We start from the raw sequence: 15,649 nt of genomic DNA, 5'->3' as shown, positions 1-15,649 counted from the left end.
TCCTCTTCTTCTCCGGATCCTGGCTGAAGCAGTTTTTTCTTAGCAGTTCTGTCATCACCAGTGCAGCTATGCATCGTTCCAGGCGTTCGACTCTGCCTCCCAGACGTTACCAGTCGGAACAGGAACCTCCTGCACCTGCAAAAGAAAAAATAAAGATAAGTGTTCAATCTATTTCTGAGGATGATTTAGATATCATTCCCCCAACTCAATATACTACTGTTGTGTCAGCCCAGGTTCATAATGTGGAAGAGCAGGGACCTATTGATATTGAGTTAGCTCAGGAATCCCCCAGACCTCAAGCATTGCAGACCCAGCAGGCTAATTTACCCCTTGATAGTGTACAGGCCTCATTTTTAAGTGCTGTACCCCCTGCTGCTATGTCAGCAGTTTCTGACCTATTGAAAAACATAATATCCGCTATGGCTGCAGCCTCCCCAGGGCCCAGTGTGACACCAGCTGTTTTCCCTCCTGATCCTTCTAGTCAGGATCCGGATCCTGCTTTAACTACCCCCAGCAGGCATCGCCCTTTCACACCTCTCATTGAGGCACCACACGTGGCAACACGCGGTCCCCAGCCCGGCCGGAACATGGCCCCTGTAACGGCCCCTCAGCCCTCAACACCCGGACTTGCCCCTGGTCGCACCATACCCGAGGCCCATGCCATCCCAGGGCCTATGCTGCTCCCCCCGGGGCCTAGCGATCTCCTTCGCCAGCCGCGTGGTCCGGGTCCGACTTCCGGTGTCAACGCCATGTTAGTGACGTCACCGGAAGCGGACATCGGCACTTCCGGCTTGGCAGATTCCCGCGCGGTCACAAGGACATCGGCTCCCGGGGCAACGCCACTCGCAGGTGAGCACCGAGAGCCGTCCTTGGCCGTTGGCGGGTTATCAGTGGGGGGTCAGAGGGGCATTAACAGCGCAAGCAAACTGCGCAAGCGAACGGCACATTTGAACGTTAATCCTCAGGGGCATCAAAGGGGTCGCTCCATCATAAGAGGTAGTACCAGGCAGATAGCCAGTGATAGGGGTAGGGGGACACGCAGAGTTAACCCTTCCAGGGCAATGAGGCCATTACAGTTTATACAAATGGGAGATAACGCAAATGCCGTTCAGCAGGCCGCTCCCGATGTTATTAACCCACACAGGGCTGATAGTGGTTTAGTGCAAGCGGCCGCTCAGCCGCATGATATTGTTTCTAATAATAGCCTGCATGTGAATCAAGGCAATGTTCAAAGTATGCATGTTAATCAAAACATTGAGCATCATTTACCGTCTCATCATTTACCATCCCCCATTGGTGTGAATGCGGCTTTGAATGGTGTGAACGTACAAGCAGCTCCTCAGGGATATAATACACCCCTGGTTGGCATACATAATGCGAATGTGCAATCTTTAAGCCAGCTACAACATCCCATTATGTTAGGCATACAAGGAGTACAACCCCTTGATCAGGGTATCCACTCCCCCATTGCAGCCACGCAGGGCGCTCATGCACACTCATTAAACCATGCACAATCAATAAGCCAGGCATGCCATAACCCTATTGTAGACCAGCAGGGTGTGAATGCTCAGACATCTGCGAATGGACAGTCAGTGAGTCAGGGATTTCATACACCACTTCATATAGCTCATCCACCCCTTGCTACTGATAATCCAGACACATCCATTGGGCAAAGTGCTCGCCAAATTCTTTCTCTTTTGCAGGGGGCAATTGGATCACAAAGTGCAGCAAAAACACGGACCAACACTGCCACAGTCATGAGTGGGGCGGATGCAGAAGTTCCAAGCAGCATTACAGCAGGAGCAGCAGCCACCACTTCCACTGCACAGCAAGGGTCTTCAGGACTCGCCCTCCAAAACCAGCCAGCAGGCCAGCCCGTTTCCAGCATGGGTCAGGGACCTCCTGCCATTAGTCACGGTGAGAATGCTTTATTTACACACAATGACCATTCTTCCTCTGACTCATCCTCTTCTGACTCAGGGTCTGAGACTGACTCTTCCTTGGGTTTACAAGGGGCAGGTCAGAAGAAAATGTTTAGAATGATTAAGAAAATTTTAAAGAGGGGGGTCAAGCCAGATACTAAGCAGGACAGCGCCAGTAACACCGCCCCGCAAACCCCATCTACAGAGGTGCCAGCTGAACCTCTCCCTACCAGGGCCATCTCCGAAAGGCGAGCAGCCCTTTACGGGGACGCAAGCCCAGGAAAAATATACTCATTGCATAGACACCTGCGCAAAAAGGTGGTCAGTAGAATCCACCGTGGAAAATATGTTAATATCTTTGACCTTTCGGTGGAGGCGTATAGGCAGAGAGAGAGGAGCGATGAGGGAACAGGGCCTAAAAAATTTAAACGCCCAGACACTTTTGATGAGTGGCTCCAGTGCTTCAGGGTTTTTTCCTCCTGTTATATCGAAAAGTACCCCTCCCAGAGTTTGCCTATCCTAAAATACACGGACACTATTCACTGGATTCAGCGTAATCACAGTGAAGGTGTGTGGAGGGAATATGATGCTGAGTTCAGGAGGAAAATGGCAGGAAATCCTTCCCTGACTTTTGACTCTACTGATAACCAGTTGTGGCAGCGAATGGACCCAAAAGGGGGTGCACCCGCTGCTGCAACTTCAACTCAGCAATCAGCGCAGCAGTCCTTTCGCAATACCAGAAGCAGGAAACGGGGGGGAACCTGCTGGCCCTTCCAGGACAAAAAATGCGAAAAGGGTAGCGCATGCACCTTCAGACATGTCTGCAGGTACTGCTCTGGTCCACACCCTGGCAGTGACTGCATCAAGCGAAGGGACCAGACCAATAAGCCCCCTTCAGCAAACTTGGGCCAGAAAGGCGGAAACGCCAATTAATGTACATGCCATGGCACCATGGTTGTGGGCTTACCCAGACCAGGCGGCGGCACGTATGTTATGGGAGGGTTTTTTTCATTTGGTTTTCATATCCCCACATTTAGGCAAATCAAGGGTAAGAGATTTAATAGGAACCTTATTTCAGCATACCAACACCCCCAAGTGGTGAGGGATAAAATTAATAAAGAAGTGACTTTAGGGCGAATGGCGGGCCCCTTTGCTGCCCCACCTTTACCTGATTTGGTCATTTCCCCGTTGGGGGTGGTTCCCAAGAAAGAGCCAGGGAAGTTTCGCCTCATTCAGCACCTGTCGTACCCAAAAGGTAGCTCAGTCAATGATGCCATTGACCCCCAACTCAGCTCGGTGCGCTATCAATCCTTTGATAGCGCACTAGACCTGGTCAGGAGGGCGGGTCATGGTGCTCTATTGGCGAAACTAGACATTGAGTCGGCATTTAGGCTTCTTCCACTCCACCCCTCAGTTTTCCATCTAATGGGTTGTAAGTTTGCAGGTGTGTACTACGTGGATCGCTGCCTGCCCATGGGCTGCTCTTTGTCATGCGCCTTGTTTGAGGCGTTCAGTAGTTTCCTTCATTGGGTCGTAGCTTCAGAAGTGGGCAGCGATCCCATAGCACACTACCTGGACGATTTTCTCATTGTAGGGAGAGCAGGCTCCGATGATTGTTTATCCACAATGAACATCATGCGCAGCGTCATGAGACATTTCGGGGTGCCCCTAGCAGAGGACAAAACGCAAGGCCCCGCGTCCTGTTTAGTTTTCCTGGGAATCGAAATCGACACCCAGGCTCGGCTCTGTAGGTTGCCACCTGATAAAGTTCAGGGCATGCTTGAGGCGGTCAGAGCGGCAGTCTCTAATGCAGTTATTTCCCTGAAACAGTTACAATCCCTGTTAGGTTTGCTTAATTTCGCTTGCAGAGTTATCCCCATGGGTCGGGTTTTTAACCGTAGACTGGAAAGACAGCTTAGTGGTAGGTCAAACCCGAAATCAAAGATAACCCTAGGGAGTGAATTGCTGGCTGACCTGGTAGTCTGGGAACAGTTTCTCACGCGATTTAACGGGATTCGGGTCTGGCGTACCCCTCCCATGTCTAGCCAGTTACTGCACCTTTTCACTGACGCAGCTGGATCGCACGGTTACGGGGCCTATTTCCAGGGAGAGTGGAGCGCGGAGCCCTGGCCGGAGTCCTGGGCCCCGGCGGGCCTTACTCGAAACCTGACTCTCCTGGAGCTATTCCCCGTGGTCTTGGCGGTCGAGCTGTGGGGTGGGAAGTTGTCGAACGGGACTGTTGTGTTCTGGACAGACAACATCAGTGTGGTCTTTGCGATCAATAACTTGTCAGCCACCTCAGCAAAGGTCATTACCTTGCTGCGCCACCTGGTGTTGCGCTGTCTGGACCTTAACATCCAGTTCCAGGCCCGTCATGTCCCGGGCGTCGACAATGTTGTAGCTGACGCCCTGTCACGATTCGAATGGGCGACATTTCGCAAGTTAGCCCCCACAGCTGCAGCCGTGGGCTTACGCTGTCCTGATTTCCTTTGGCAGCTCGTCCTTCCTGGATAGCCTTACTGCCGTTGGTCCGCTCCTCCTTAGCACCATCCACTTGGCACGCCTATGCCCGCATGTGGTCTGAATGGGACGATTTCTGTGCGTCCAGGGGAGCCGACGCTGCTCAGGGGTCTAGGGACAACTTACATGATTGGCTGGTGAGTTTGCATGCCTCTGGGGCCCGTCAGGGGGCAATACAGTCCAAATTGGCCGCCCTCTCATTTTTCTATAGGGCATTAGCCATTCCTGACCCAACCAATTCCTTTTTTATTAGGCAGGTGATCAAGGGTTGGGGCAGATCGCAGCAGCGGAAAATAGACACGCGCGAACCCATCACCCGCGACCGCCTGGAGCGTTTGCTCTTGGCGCTCGACGTGGTCTGTAGATCAGATTTTGAAGCCCTACTCTTCAAAACTGCGTTTAATCTGGCCTTTGCCGCCGCTCTTAGAGTTAGTGAGGTAGTAGCACCCTCCAAGCAGGCGTCTGGGGCAGGTATACAATTGCAACATGTTAGAGCTGCCCCTGATTCCTTACTTCTTTTTCTGCCGCGATCAAAGACAGATCAGGAGGGTAAGGGAACCTGGATCCCCGTTCACCCTCAGGTGAACAGCGCATGCTGCCCGGTTAACTGCGTTAATCTTTACCTGGCTCAAAGGCCGCCTGGCCCGGGGCAATTCCTGGTCCATGCGGACGGCAGATCCCTTTCCAAATTTCAGTTCGGTAGGGTCCTAAAATTGGCGGCAGTCCAGGCGGGGCTGGACGCTAGCAGACTTGCCCCGCACTCTTTTCGCATAGGGGCCGCGACTAACGCTGCGCAAGCGGGCTCCTCGTGCGAGGACATAAAACGTATTGGGCGTTGGCGGTCCAATTGTTTCAGAACCTATGTCCGTCCAATTGTTTAATGTTTAGATGTTAATTCAGGATACTAAAATGTTTGTCTCCACAGGCACTACCCCCGGGGTGAAGCGAATCTGGATTGTGGGCCACTCCTTTGTCCACTGGGCCTCCCTACGCTGTGCGTCCCTCCCATTTGGCCAATCCCTAGGTCTCCCTACCAACAAGGCATCCGTTAGGTGGTTGGGTGATAGGGGGATGTGCTGGCCCCAATTAGCAGGAACCATATCCGAGGCCCTGGTACGCTGGGGGAAGCCTCACATTATTATTCTTCACCTAGGGGGTAACGATGTGGGGGCCATACCAGTTTTACAGTTGATTAAGGTTATGCAGGCAGACATTGGGTGGCTAAGAGTACGCATCCCGGGGGTCATGATAGGGTGGTCCCATATAATACCCCGTCTCCACTGGAGGCATATGTTGGCCCATACGGCGGCATACCGGGTTAGGAAGAAGATCAATGCGTCTGTAGCGAAAACCGTCACTGGGTCAGGTGGCTTCGTGGTACGGCACGAAGCCATTTCGGCTGATAGAACCGAGCTATATAGAAGGGATAAAGTTCACCTTTCTGATGTGGGGGCTGGATTTATTCATAGGGGACATTCAGAGAGCTCTGTTACCCCTCCTGTAAATCGGGTTGTGGGTTGGCGGCAAGGGTACCATTAAAATGCTTCCTTGTGGCGGGAGATCCTCGGTCCGGTTGCGCAGGAGAAGGTCGCTAGGGGTGAGTGATGGCCAGACTTCCGGGGAGGAGGGTAGGCCCTCACGTGCACGTGACGGTAACCCTCCTTCCTCCCTTTTGAGGGATGGTCACGTGATCTCTGCAACCCCTCAGCGTCATCTCCTTAGGGCAGAGAACCCTCTGCTGCTGTTCCCGTTGGGCCGGTGATCTCCTGCTGTTCTGGGTAGCTGATCTCTATGCCGCCATATATATTTTCAGTTCTATCAGTTCTATCTAGTTTGTTAGGTTAATAAAATTTTATGGCCTGTGACGGTCACAAAATTTTTCCCATAAAAGTTTGTCTGTGGTTATTTCGCACTACATTCTCATGTACATAGTTATTTAATTAAGTTATGTTAAATCCTCTCCTCTGTGAAGAAGGATCCGGTAAGCATTTAATCCCTTAATGCAGTGTAGGGCTTAGTATAAGCCTGGAGCAGTCTAAGGGTTAAGGCTGTAGGAGAGTGGGTTAGAAGAGAGAGGGAAGGTGCTGGGTGCAACATTGTTGCAATTTAGGGTAGGCCCCTCCTTACCAGTAGATAAGCCAAGTTCTCCCTTGCAACTTCCTCTTCTTCTCCGGATCCTGGCTGAAGCAGTTTTTTCCCTCCCTCCCTTCCCCTTTTGTAATGTTTTAATGATGTGTATTTTCGACGGCACCTTAATGGCAGGGCTATGGCTACTCACCCTAGGCCCAATAAGCCATTACTGTAGGATATGGATCTCCTCTCCCTGTTATGCGGTTTACACGGCTTGGTAACAGGGAATCCTTATCTAGGTGGAAGATCTTCTTTCACCCTGGCGGCGGGAGATCCTCGGTCCGGTTGCGCAGGAGAAGGTCGCTAGGGGTGAGTGATGGCCAGACTTCCGGGGAGGAGGGTAGGCCCTCACGTGCACGTGACGGTAACCCTCCTTCCTCCCTTTTGAGGGATGGTCACGTGATCTCTGCAACCCCTCAGCGTCATCTCCTTAGGGCAGAGAACCCTCTGCTGCTGTTCCCGTTGGGCCGGTGATCTCCTGCTGTTCTGGGTAGCTGATCTCTATGCCGCCATATATATTTTCAGTTCTATCAGTTCTATCTAGTTTGTTAGGTTAATAAAATTTTATGGCCTGTGACGGTCACAAAATTTTTCCCATAAAAGTTTGTCTGTGGTTATTTCGCACTACATTCTCATGTACATAGTTATTTAATTAAGTTATGTTAAATCCTCTCCTCTGTGAAGAAGGATCCGGTAAGCATTTAATCCCTTAGAATGCTTTTAAGATGTGTTAAAATGCAAATCTTTATATACATAGGTTCCTGTGCTCACAGAGGAATGCATTTTATTTTCATGCCTGTAAAGCATGTCTGTGTCCACCAATATAGCTGTGGTAGTTGTCATTATCAGCCAGTGTGTTGTCTACCCATAGAGATCAGTTATATACAAGTGGAAATTAGCTGCAAAATGCTTTCTTAACATAGAGATAGTTTGTAATAGTTTTCATTACCATAAATATGTAGACATTGTTGTCCAGATGGTGCTTTTTCAATAAAACTGTTAGTGCTTCAATTCATTGACAAAGAGATTACATTAATATCTACTTTATCTGGATGTTTTTTTAAAATCTTCAAATACCCCTAGATAAGGGCTACCTACCCATGTGCCCTATCAGGCTTGCCAAGGATTTTTGTGTGGTCTATGGGCTCCATGTACACAACAGTGAATGATGCTACAGAGCCCTTGTGGGTCGTATGTGGCACCTCTGAGTTGGCAGAGATAAATCACCCTGAGCACTTTGTCCACCCAGCACTTAGTACTTATAATAAAATAAAAATGCATGGGCCATCATATTTTAAATATGAGCAGTATATACAGTAAAATTAAGTAAATTAATAATAACAAATACCCAATGTATTTTTTTTACTAAAATTTGATTATGATCTAATTTTATTTTGAGAAATGTATCTTTAGCAAAAGTGTAATTTGATATGGCCAATGGCCAATGCACCATTAGTATCTGTCCTTTAATATAAAATAGTTTAGCTTTAGTAACATTCTTAAAAAAGGCAGTTAAAGGGACAGTAATCACCTTCTAATTCTTTTTTTTTCCTAAACAAAGTAACACTCAGGCCTTGAATCTGCAGACAAGAGTAGCCATTGTCATTATATTAGTATAAAGTGCATTTTTTATTCTACTATTATCTTTTAAATTCAGTTAGGGACATATATGTGTCAAGGTTAGTCTTGGGGGATTTACAGTGTGTATTTCCAGTTCTGAGACAATTTTTAGAACCAAATTACATAAAATGTGGGTAAAATAATTAATGAAAGTACTTTGCAAAGTAATTCTATTACGCACCTTAACATGTACTAGTTGGTTAAAGGATTGCATAAGTACCATTAATATATTAAAGGCTTAAATTATGTATTATGATGGTGTGAAAATTAACACCTAACCATAAATAGGTACATATTTGTTTCCATTTATTACTGGATCTTAATTTCTTATTACTTTCCATATATTCTTGTTTCAATAAATCCTAGTTTTGCCTATTAATGCAAAATGCAATATGCAAAATAATTGTGGCATAATGTGATGCCTGGATAGATTGTATCACCAAACTGCTTAAACATATTAAAATGCCTTAATTGACAAACTGTGGTAACATATTGCAGATCAAACTGAATTACAAGACACTTTCGGATTTCTTCTCATAAGTTCAATAATTTGTTGGAGGAAGCTACATTGACCACATGGGATTCTCCAGCTGTTGGGAATTTTTCTTCTGACCAACAAACTCCAGTAATGGCACAAACAAATGAGAGATCTATAGGTTAAAGAATATCCTAAAGTGATCTCACTATCAAATGAAGAGACCATCCCATATTGCGAGCTCGTGGTAGCAATAACCAGCCACTTGTAATGATTGGTTATCGCACGCCATAAAATGGGCACATTTTCCCATTAACGGGTGAGTGATAAATTAGTGCTCCCCTTTTAATCTAGCCCTTAATGTGATTTGTGGGAAGCACAGTAAGAATTATCATAGTAATTCAATGAAGGGGACCCATGCAGCACTCACCACAGATTCCTTTTGTAAGGCAGCAGTCAGCAGATTCCCTCTGAAGAATTCACTCCACTCGCCAACTGCCACAGGTTGATATTTCATTTTGCCTAACCTCCTTATTTCTCCCTACGAATATGCCCCTCAAACACCTCAATGCAATTGTGAAATGTTGCTTCCCGGGCATCTCTGTCATTCTGCCATGTGACCCCTGTGCCATCCCCTCCTTCCTCCCAGGCTGTACTTGCTGTCTTCTGGGTGTGTCTTGTCAGCAGGGCGCCATTTGTGAGTGGCCGATTGAGATAGCATTTATCACAAAGGAACGGAAGCTGTCTGTGATGTGTAATCCCGCCCATCATGCTGTCAACCTGGCCAATAGGAAGTTAGGAGCCCTTTGCTTTGGTTCAAGTATAAGCTTGTTTTTTAATTATTATTAAAGCCACCCCTCTCACCCTTACCCCTCAGAATAAAATAGTAACCTGACTGCCCCAACAATACAATTATTTTATTCTATTTTATTTTATTTTTTGACCGAAAAAAAGGTGTACAAAATCCATGTAAAGAAAGAACAAGAAGCTTTGTTGGTGCAAAGTTAAAAGACATCTCTTAGTAAGAATCGCTTGACAACAATATAATAGGAAAACATTATAATGATGATCAAATACCTTAATCATTAATGGACTTGGGCTCCATTCAAGAAGTTGCGGTTGCAGCTTTGGAGCAATGTTATGTCTCTCTAATGGGTCTCATCAGTACTGAAAAAAAAATGGAGGCTGACACAAGAATGCAGTATAATAATAGCAGTGTTTATTAGGAACTGATTGCAATGATATAACTCAGTTTATCAGCAAGGTAATTATTAAACTATAAGGGCCAGATTACATGTGATGCGCAAAATTGCGCTTTCCGTTTTTTTTCTGACACCCCACACCCGCCACACCCGCCTCTTTTAACCCCTAGAAACTGCTCTGTGTAGTATTTTTTTTATGAAAAAAAATGCTTCATTTGTTTTTCCATAACAAATTAAAAGAACCTTTATTTGGGGGGCAGTTGGGGCACTTTTAGAAAATTAACCAGAGATCTGATATCTGGTTTATTTTCTGAGCACTAATTGCTATCAGAAGCTTGCCACCCTCTTTGCAATCTAATAATTTACAGTTAGTATAACAGACGTGTCTAATATTATGACAATTGTAGCAGTTGTTATTGTAACATAGCAAGCGTTCTTAAAACACAATAAATCACAAAAAGAACTCTTCACACTTTGCATAGAAATGTGTCCCCCTCCTTACTTCGAGATAACACACTGCTGTGAGAACAAGGCAGAGAAATACAAGTATAACTTCTCTTAAAAGCAATTACTCTTAAAGGCATATTTGTGCTTATATATATGTAATTCTGGATATATGATATATATATATATATATATATACATTGATTGGAGTAGCCGTGTTAGTCCAGTGATTTAGATACCAAAATAACAAGAGAATTGCATTAAGCAATGATACTTTTTTATTGGACTTACTATACATTTATAAATAGACACACTTTCGGAAGAGATGTATGAGTTTAAGGTACATTAAAGTCAGAATTACAATTTCATGATTCAGATAGAGCATGCAGTTATAAACAAATGTCCAATTTACTTCTATTATTACTAATTTGCTTTATTAAAAAGCCCACCTAGGAATAGTTAAGGAGCAGCAATGTACTTCTGGGAGCTAGCAGCTTATTGGCGTCTACCTCATGTTATTGGTTCAACCATAGTGTTCAGCTAGCTCACAGTAGTGCATGGCTGGTCCTTCAACAAAGAATGCTAAGAGAATAAAGCACTTTTGATAATAAAATAAATTGAAAATGAAATGCCAAGAGTATAAAGTACATTTGATAATAAAATAAATTGAAAGTTGTTTAAAATGAACTGTATGCTCTATCTGAATCATGAACGCTAACATTCACTATCTGTCAAGGTCTTTAGTTTAACTTTTTGTTCTACCTATCTTGGGCCATGTGTTCCCATGACTGACTTGGTCATTTGTTGTTGTGATAGTTGCTCTTATTTTATTTTCTCCCTCGCGTTTCTGCATTTAGTGACCATATTGTATAATTATTCTTTTTTAAAACTTCTAATTTTTTTTTCCTTTTATCTCAAAAGTGTTTAATTGGTCATTTAAAAGACATTTAAAGTGTTAAAGTCTTTGTTAAAACGTAATTTGAAGATGATGTAAAGAGAAATTGGTTGCTGGCAGCTTACTGACAGCACACAGTTTATAAAGACTAGGGTCTGGATCACATATGTGGAGTCGCCTGCAAAAGACGGTGTCGGCTATTTTTTGTCGGATATTGTGATCTCATGCGGCACATATATTTCACCCGTTGCCCGCTATTTTTACTCCCATAAACTAACATAGAACCGGCGTTTCAAGTCGGTATCACATATTAAGCACAAGGACTTACAAGGCAAAAATTGAGAAATTTTACTCCATTTTCACCTTGCCACAGATAGGCAGGCACAGCAAGCCTTGAGCTGTGTATATGAGCACTGTAACTCCTTGGAAGTTTTAACAAACACCTAATGCATGCACAATATCTACCTGTCAACCGCCATTCCCCCACCGCAATAACTAAATAAAATGTATTAACCCCTAATCTGCCAAACCCCACATAGCAAATTATCTAATAAAGTTATTAACCCCTAATCCGCCAACCACTCACATCACAAAGTACCTATTAAAAAAGACTATCTTGCTACAAAATTAATAAAAAATACTAACATTTAAAAATCCTAATTTAACATTAAAATAAAAAGCCACCCCAAAATAAAAGCACCCCCTAATATAAGACTAAACTACCAATAGCCCTTAAAAAGGCATTTTGTAGAGCATTGCCCTAAAGTTTTACAGCTCTTTTACTTAAAAAATTACTAATGGGGCGGAGCCTGGCCACGCTTGCTGATGGCCGCACATTAGTTGAGCTCTGAAGCCTCAAAGCTCTTACATACGGATTAGATTGACCCACAGCTTATAAGAACCATATAAAGTCTATATAAAATATCTCTGAAGGTGGTAGCTACAGATATTGATCCCTAAGACCCTTAACTGTGAACCGGAGGGGGTCTGGGATATCAGAAGTACCTCATTACTGCACCGGATCCTGAGGAGTGAGGCCGCACTGGTGGAGGGGTTCGGAGATACCGGACTGGCCTGAGGGACTGAACTGGGCTGCTGCCGCTTGATTGTCCTAGCTGTAGCCTCACATACCTGCAGTGCACTAACCGGAACAACGGGACTGGAGCGGGCCGTAATTTAGGGCCTTACTCAACTTGGGACGCAGCTGCTGACTGAGCCAAGAGGCGCAAAACTGCTATAACGACCACCGCAGTATTAGAAGGGGACTCCCGATCTACAGCCCTGGTGAGTGAATTCTATTTTTGTGAAGGGCTGAATTTCTTAGGATACACAGACTGCCCTTAGTGATTACTGCACTTTACACAGAAAGGAGAGATCTGAGCAGCTTGCGCTGATATAACCGGGTGGCACATATAAACTGGCAGTGTTCACAGAATTGCCTTATAAGTATTAAGGGGAAAATATTCTTTTTACTGCTGGCCATAACAGACTGATTTGTGTGGGGCTTGCTCATCTGTGACTTTAATCAGTACGGTGTTTGCAAATGCAAAAGTTTTAAATGCTGAGACAGAACCTCCTGCATATGATACATCAAGTCTGCTGAAATAAATAACAGAGGGGCAAAGATAGAAGTGGTCACTGAGCCTCTCATCACTTTTAAAACTGGAAATGGCTGGGGGGCGGAGCCAACTTCTCATGCAGCCAGACGTGTTTTTATGAAGCTCTGGACTTTCAGATCTGGTTATAGTGTTTAATTTATATATATTGAGCCTGAATCTTTACTTCTATTCTACTGAATACACATGCTGGCTGCTCCAAGTTATAAGAAGAGCAAAGAGGCTCGTATTAAAGTTATTGGGGACATTTTGCCAATCCTCCCTCATCAGATACGCCACGTGGAGCTGCCGAATACCACATACACTTTACTACTACTGATAATATGGAGGCCTTGCAAGCCTGGGAGCAACGCACTCAACAGCTATTAGAGAGCCATTTCCAGAGTATGGCGGAGGACATACTGTCGTTCGTGATCTCCCTAACACAGCAGGAGCCCAGACGTACTGACCCTGGGATGACTGGTAGCAACAATGATACTAAGGAGAGACCGGTTGCCTGGCGGCTGGAGACCGAGCTGGAACCGGCTCCTTCATGGTTAGCAGACACCATAGATAACCAGCTACCGGAGCCATCTCTACACCAAGACCCCGTGTGTTCTTTACCCACCCTAGACCCGGGGGACGTGACCAGCCCTTGGGGCAGGGAGATGTATACTGTGCATAGGGATCCGGCTCCTTATTATCCTGTGCGGGTGGCTCCTAGATTCCACAGCCGCAAGACAGAGGAGGCAGCGCGACTGACATTACCAGAAGCCTTTAACCCTACAGAGCGTGTCCTAATCCTCATACCCACAGCCCTAATGTCTGCCACTACGGTGTACTTTGCCGGCCCTTCTTTGCAGTCTGCTCGGGAAACCTCGGGTCTCAGAGAACTACCGGTCATAAGAAAAGCACTTAGTTCACACCAGATGGATGCAGCTGATCTCTGTATATTGGGGCCATTACATCACCTTTCATCAACGACTCCTGTAATACCGAAGGGGAGAGACACAGGACTACACAGCATACAGATCCGCTTTGCAAAGGGTCCGTTCTTAACTTTTCTTTGTACATGCAGCCCTGATATAGGTATATCATTCCCCCCCACCGGACTAGACTTATACCAGAAGCTGGGAATAGGCTAAGGTTAAATGATAACAAAATCAACTGGGACTTTAACTAGGATTAGAAGTTGTCTGTTCATATATAGCATGTTGCTCCTATTTTGGTTTTGCAGTTAAATGCGTATCTGAATATACCCTGTTTTTTTTTTTATTTCTATAAATTGCCTTGACTAATATAAGTGCATAGTTTAGTTTGATGCTCTTTTTTGCATATTATCTTAGCTGATGAAGATTGGTCTCTCCCGCCCTATCTCTCATACTAGAAGATTTACCTGAGGTCATACCCACTGTCTGCACCCTAACGTTGAGCTAATAACTGCATGTCAGCCTATTTAATGTCAAATTTGAGGTTCAGGGTTACATGTGTGGTCACTATATACCATATCTAAGTATTTGAACCCTCTTAATTGCACAATTTGCACATTTACTATGGGACTCCCTTTACATCTTTCTGTTCTCACAAGTATATTTGTTATTTTATTATTATTAGTGCCCTGCTTCCCTTGTTTGGTTCTATGATTAATAGCAGTTCTAAACACTTTAGACACATAAGTAGGACATATCTTACCCAATATAGATATCCCTGAGGATATGTTAATTTATTATTCCATCTCAGATGGGTTCATTACTCAATGCTAGGCACCCATACAAGCCCCATAATTACTTTGGATATGTGCACCCTTGTGAAATGTTTTACCTCGCTTTTAGGCTCCAGCAAACTGTCTGGATTTAATTTATGTCAATAGAACTCAGCTACCCTTACATATCTCAAGATCTACTCTCTCTTAGGGACTAACTTGGGAAGTAAACTGTAACAGACTCGTATCCAGTCCTATTGTACAATATACAGTGAGATTTCAAGGTTATATTATTGCAACCAAATATTGTAGTAATTAATTGACACCATCACTTTCTATGTATGCGGCCAGGGTGGTGAGACATATAGCAGAAGCCAGCACTATTATATGTTCTACATTTACAGACCTATTCTTTTTTTTTAGAAGGTATAGAGAAGTTTTTACCTACATGAGACCTGCCAGAGGAAGTACTAATATCATAGCATGTTCACTAACTCATCATACTTCCTGAGTCACCAATATATCAACTCATAATCCAAACAGTAAAATAGATGTCTTAACTATCAGACAACTGTGACAATAGTTCCTACCTTTTTTTTTTTTTTTCCTCAACTGTAGTTACCCTCAACGGTTAATATTACAACAGGTTCCCACACTCTCTTAGCTGCTCAGATTGAGAACAATACACGCAACAAGCAATTATTTATTTTTGAACTGGATATACTCCTGCCGACTATAAATATAGCATAGTTGACACAATATATGTCTATTTACATCCAATGGATTATTTGCCCCATAGACACATTTATGTACTATTCTCTTATGTTTTAAGGCTCCGCCCCCCATCATTCTCCCCCCTTATACCGAGCGGCTTTGGCCCGCTGAAACCCCCCCCCTCCCCATGAGCTTTGGCCCAAAAGAGGTCAGACTAAAGCCAACTCCCTACATATTTCCATTTTTAGAAAATAGAGTACTTCTTATCTCAGGGTAGGGATCATTAGTTTTATAATATAAAAATCGAGGTCTCATTGTCATGTGTCCCAGTCACTCCCATCTATCATAAATGAACTTATTCTTTGAGGTTATGGTCACAGAAGTAGTGTTATAACCCGTGTAAGTAACTATTTCCTTAATATTGTACTTG

General features: G+C 44.7%; 1 protein-coding gene across 3 annotated transcripts; it reads left to right on the top strand.

Annotated features, from left to right (window-relative positions):
- The first annotated feature begins 1,200 nt into the window (after positions 1-1,200).
- On the top strand, positions 1,201-5,887 carry LOC128660400 (uncharacterized). 3 transcript variants are annotated; one of them, XM_053714225.1, is made up of 3 exons: positions 1,201-1,917; positions 4,419-4,579; positions 5,368-5,717. In XM_053714225.1, the coding sequence occupies exons 1-3, from the start codon at positions 1,236-1,238 to the stop codon at positions 5,383-5,385; spliced, it is 861 nt and encodes a 286-aa protein (XP_053570200.1). In that variant the 5' UTR covers positions 1,201-1,235; the 3' UTR covers positions 5,386-5,717. The 3 variants fall into 3 exon arrangements, 2 of the variants coding, with proteins under 2 accessions (XP_053570200.1, XP_053570199.1); XM_053714224.1 differs by having other exon boundaries at positions 4,419-5,719; XR_008402527.1 differs by lacking the exon at positions 1,201-1,917 and having other exon boundaries at positions 2,933-4,579; positions 5,368-5,887.
- The last annotated feature ends 9,762 nt before the right edge of the window (positions 5,888-15,649 follow it).

This window comes from Bombina bombina, chromosome 5 (genome assembly GCF_027579735.1).
Source record: "Bombina bombina isolate aBomBom1 chromosome 5, aBomBom1.pri, whole genome shotgun sequence".
NCBI classification, from domain to species: Eukaryota; Metazoa; Chordata; class Amphibia; order Anura; family Bombinatoridae; genus Bombina; species Bombina bombina.
The sequence above is the reverse complement of the archived record's forward strand: the minus strand, read 5'-3'. Positions and strand labels throughout refer to the sequence as shown.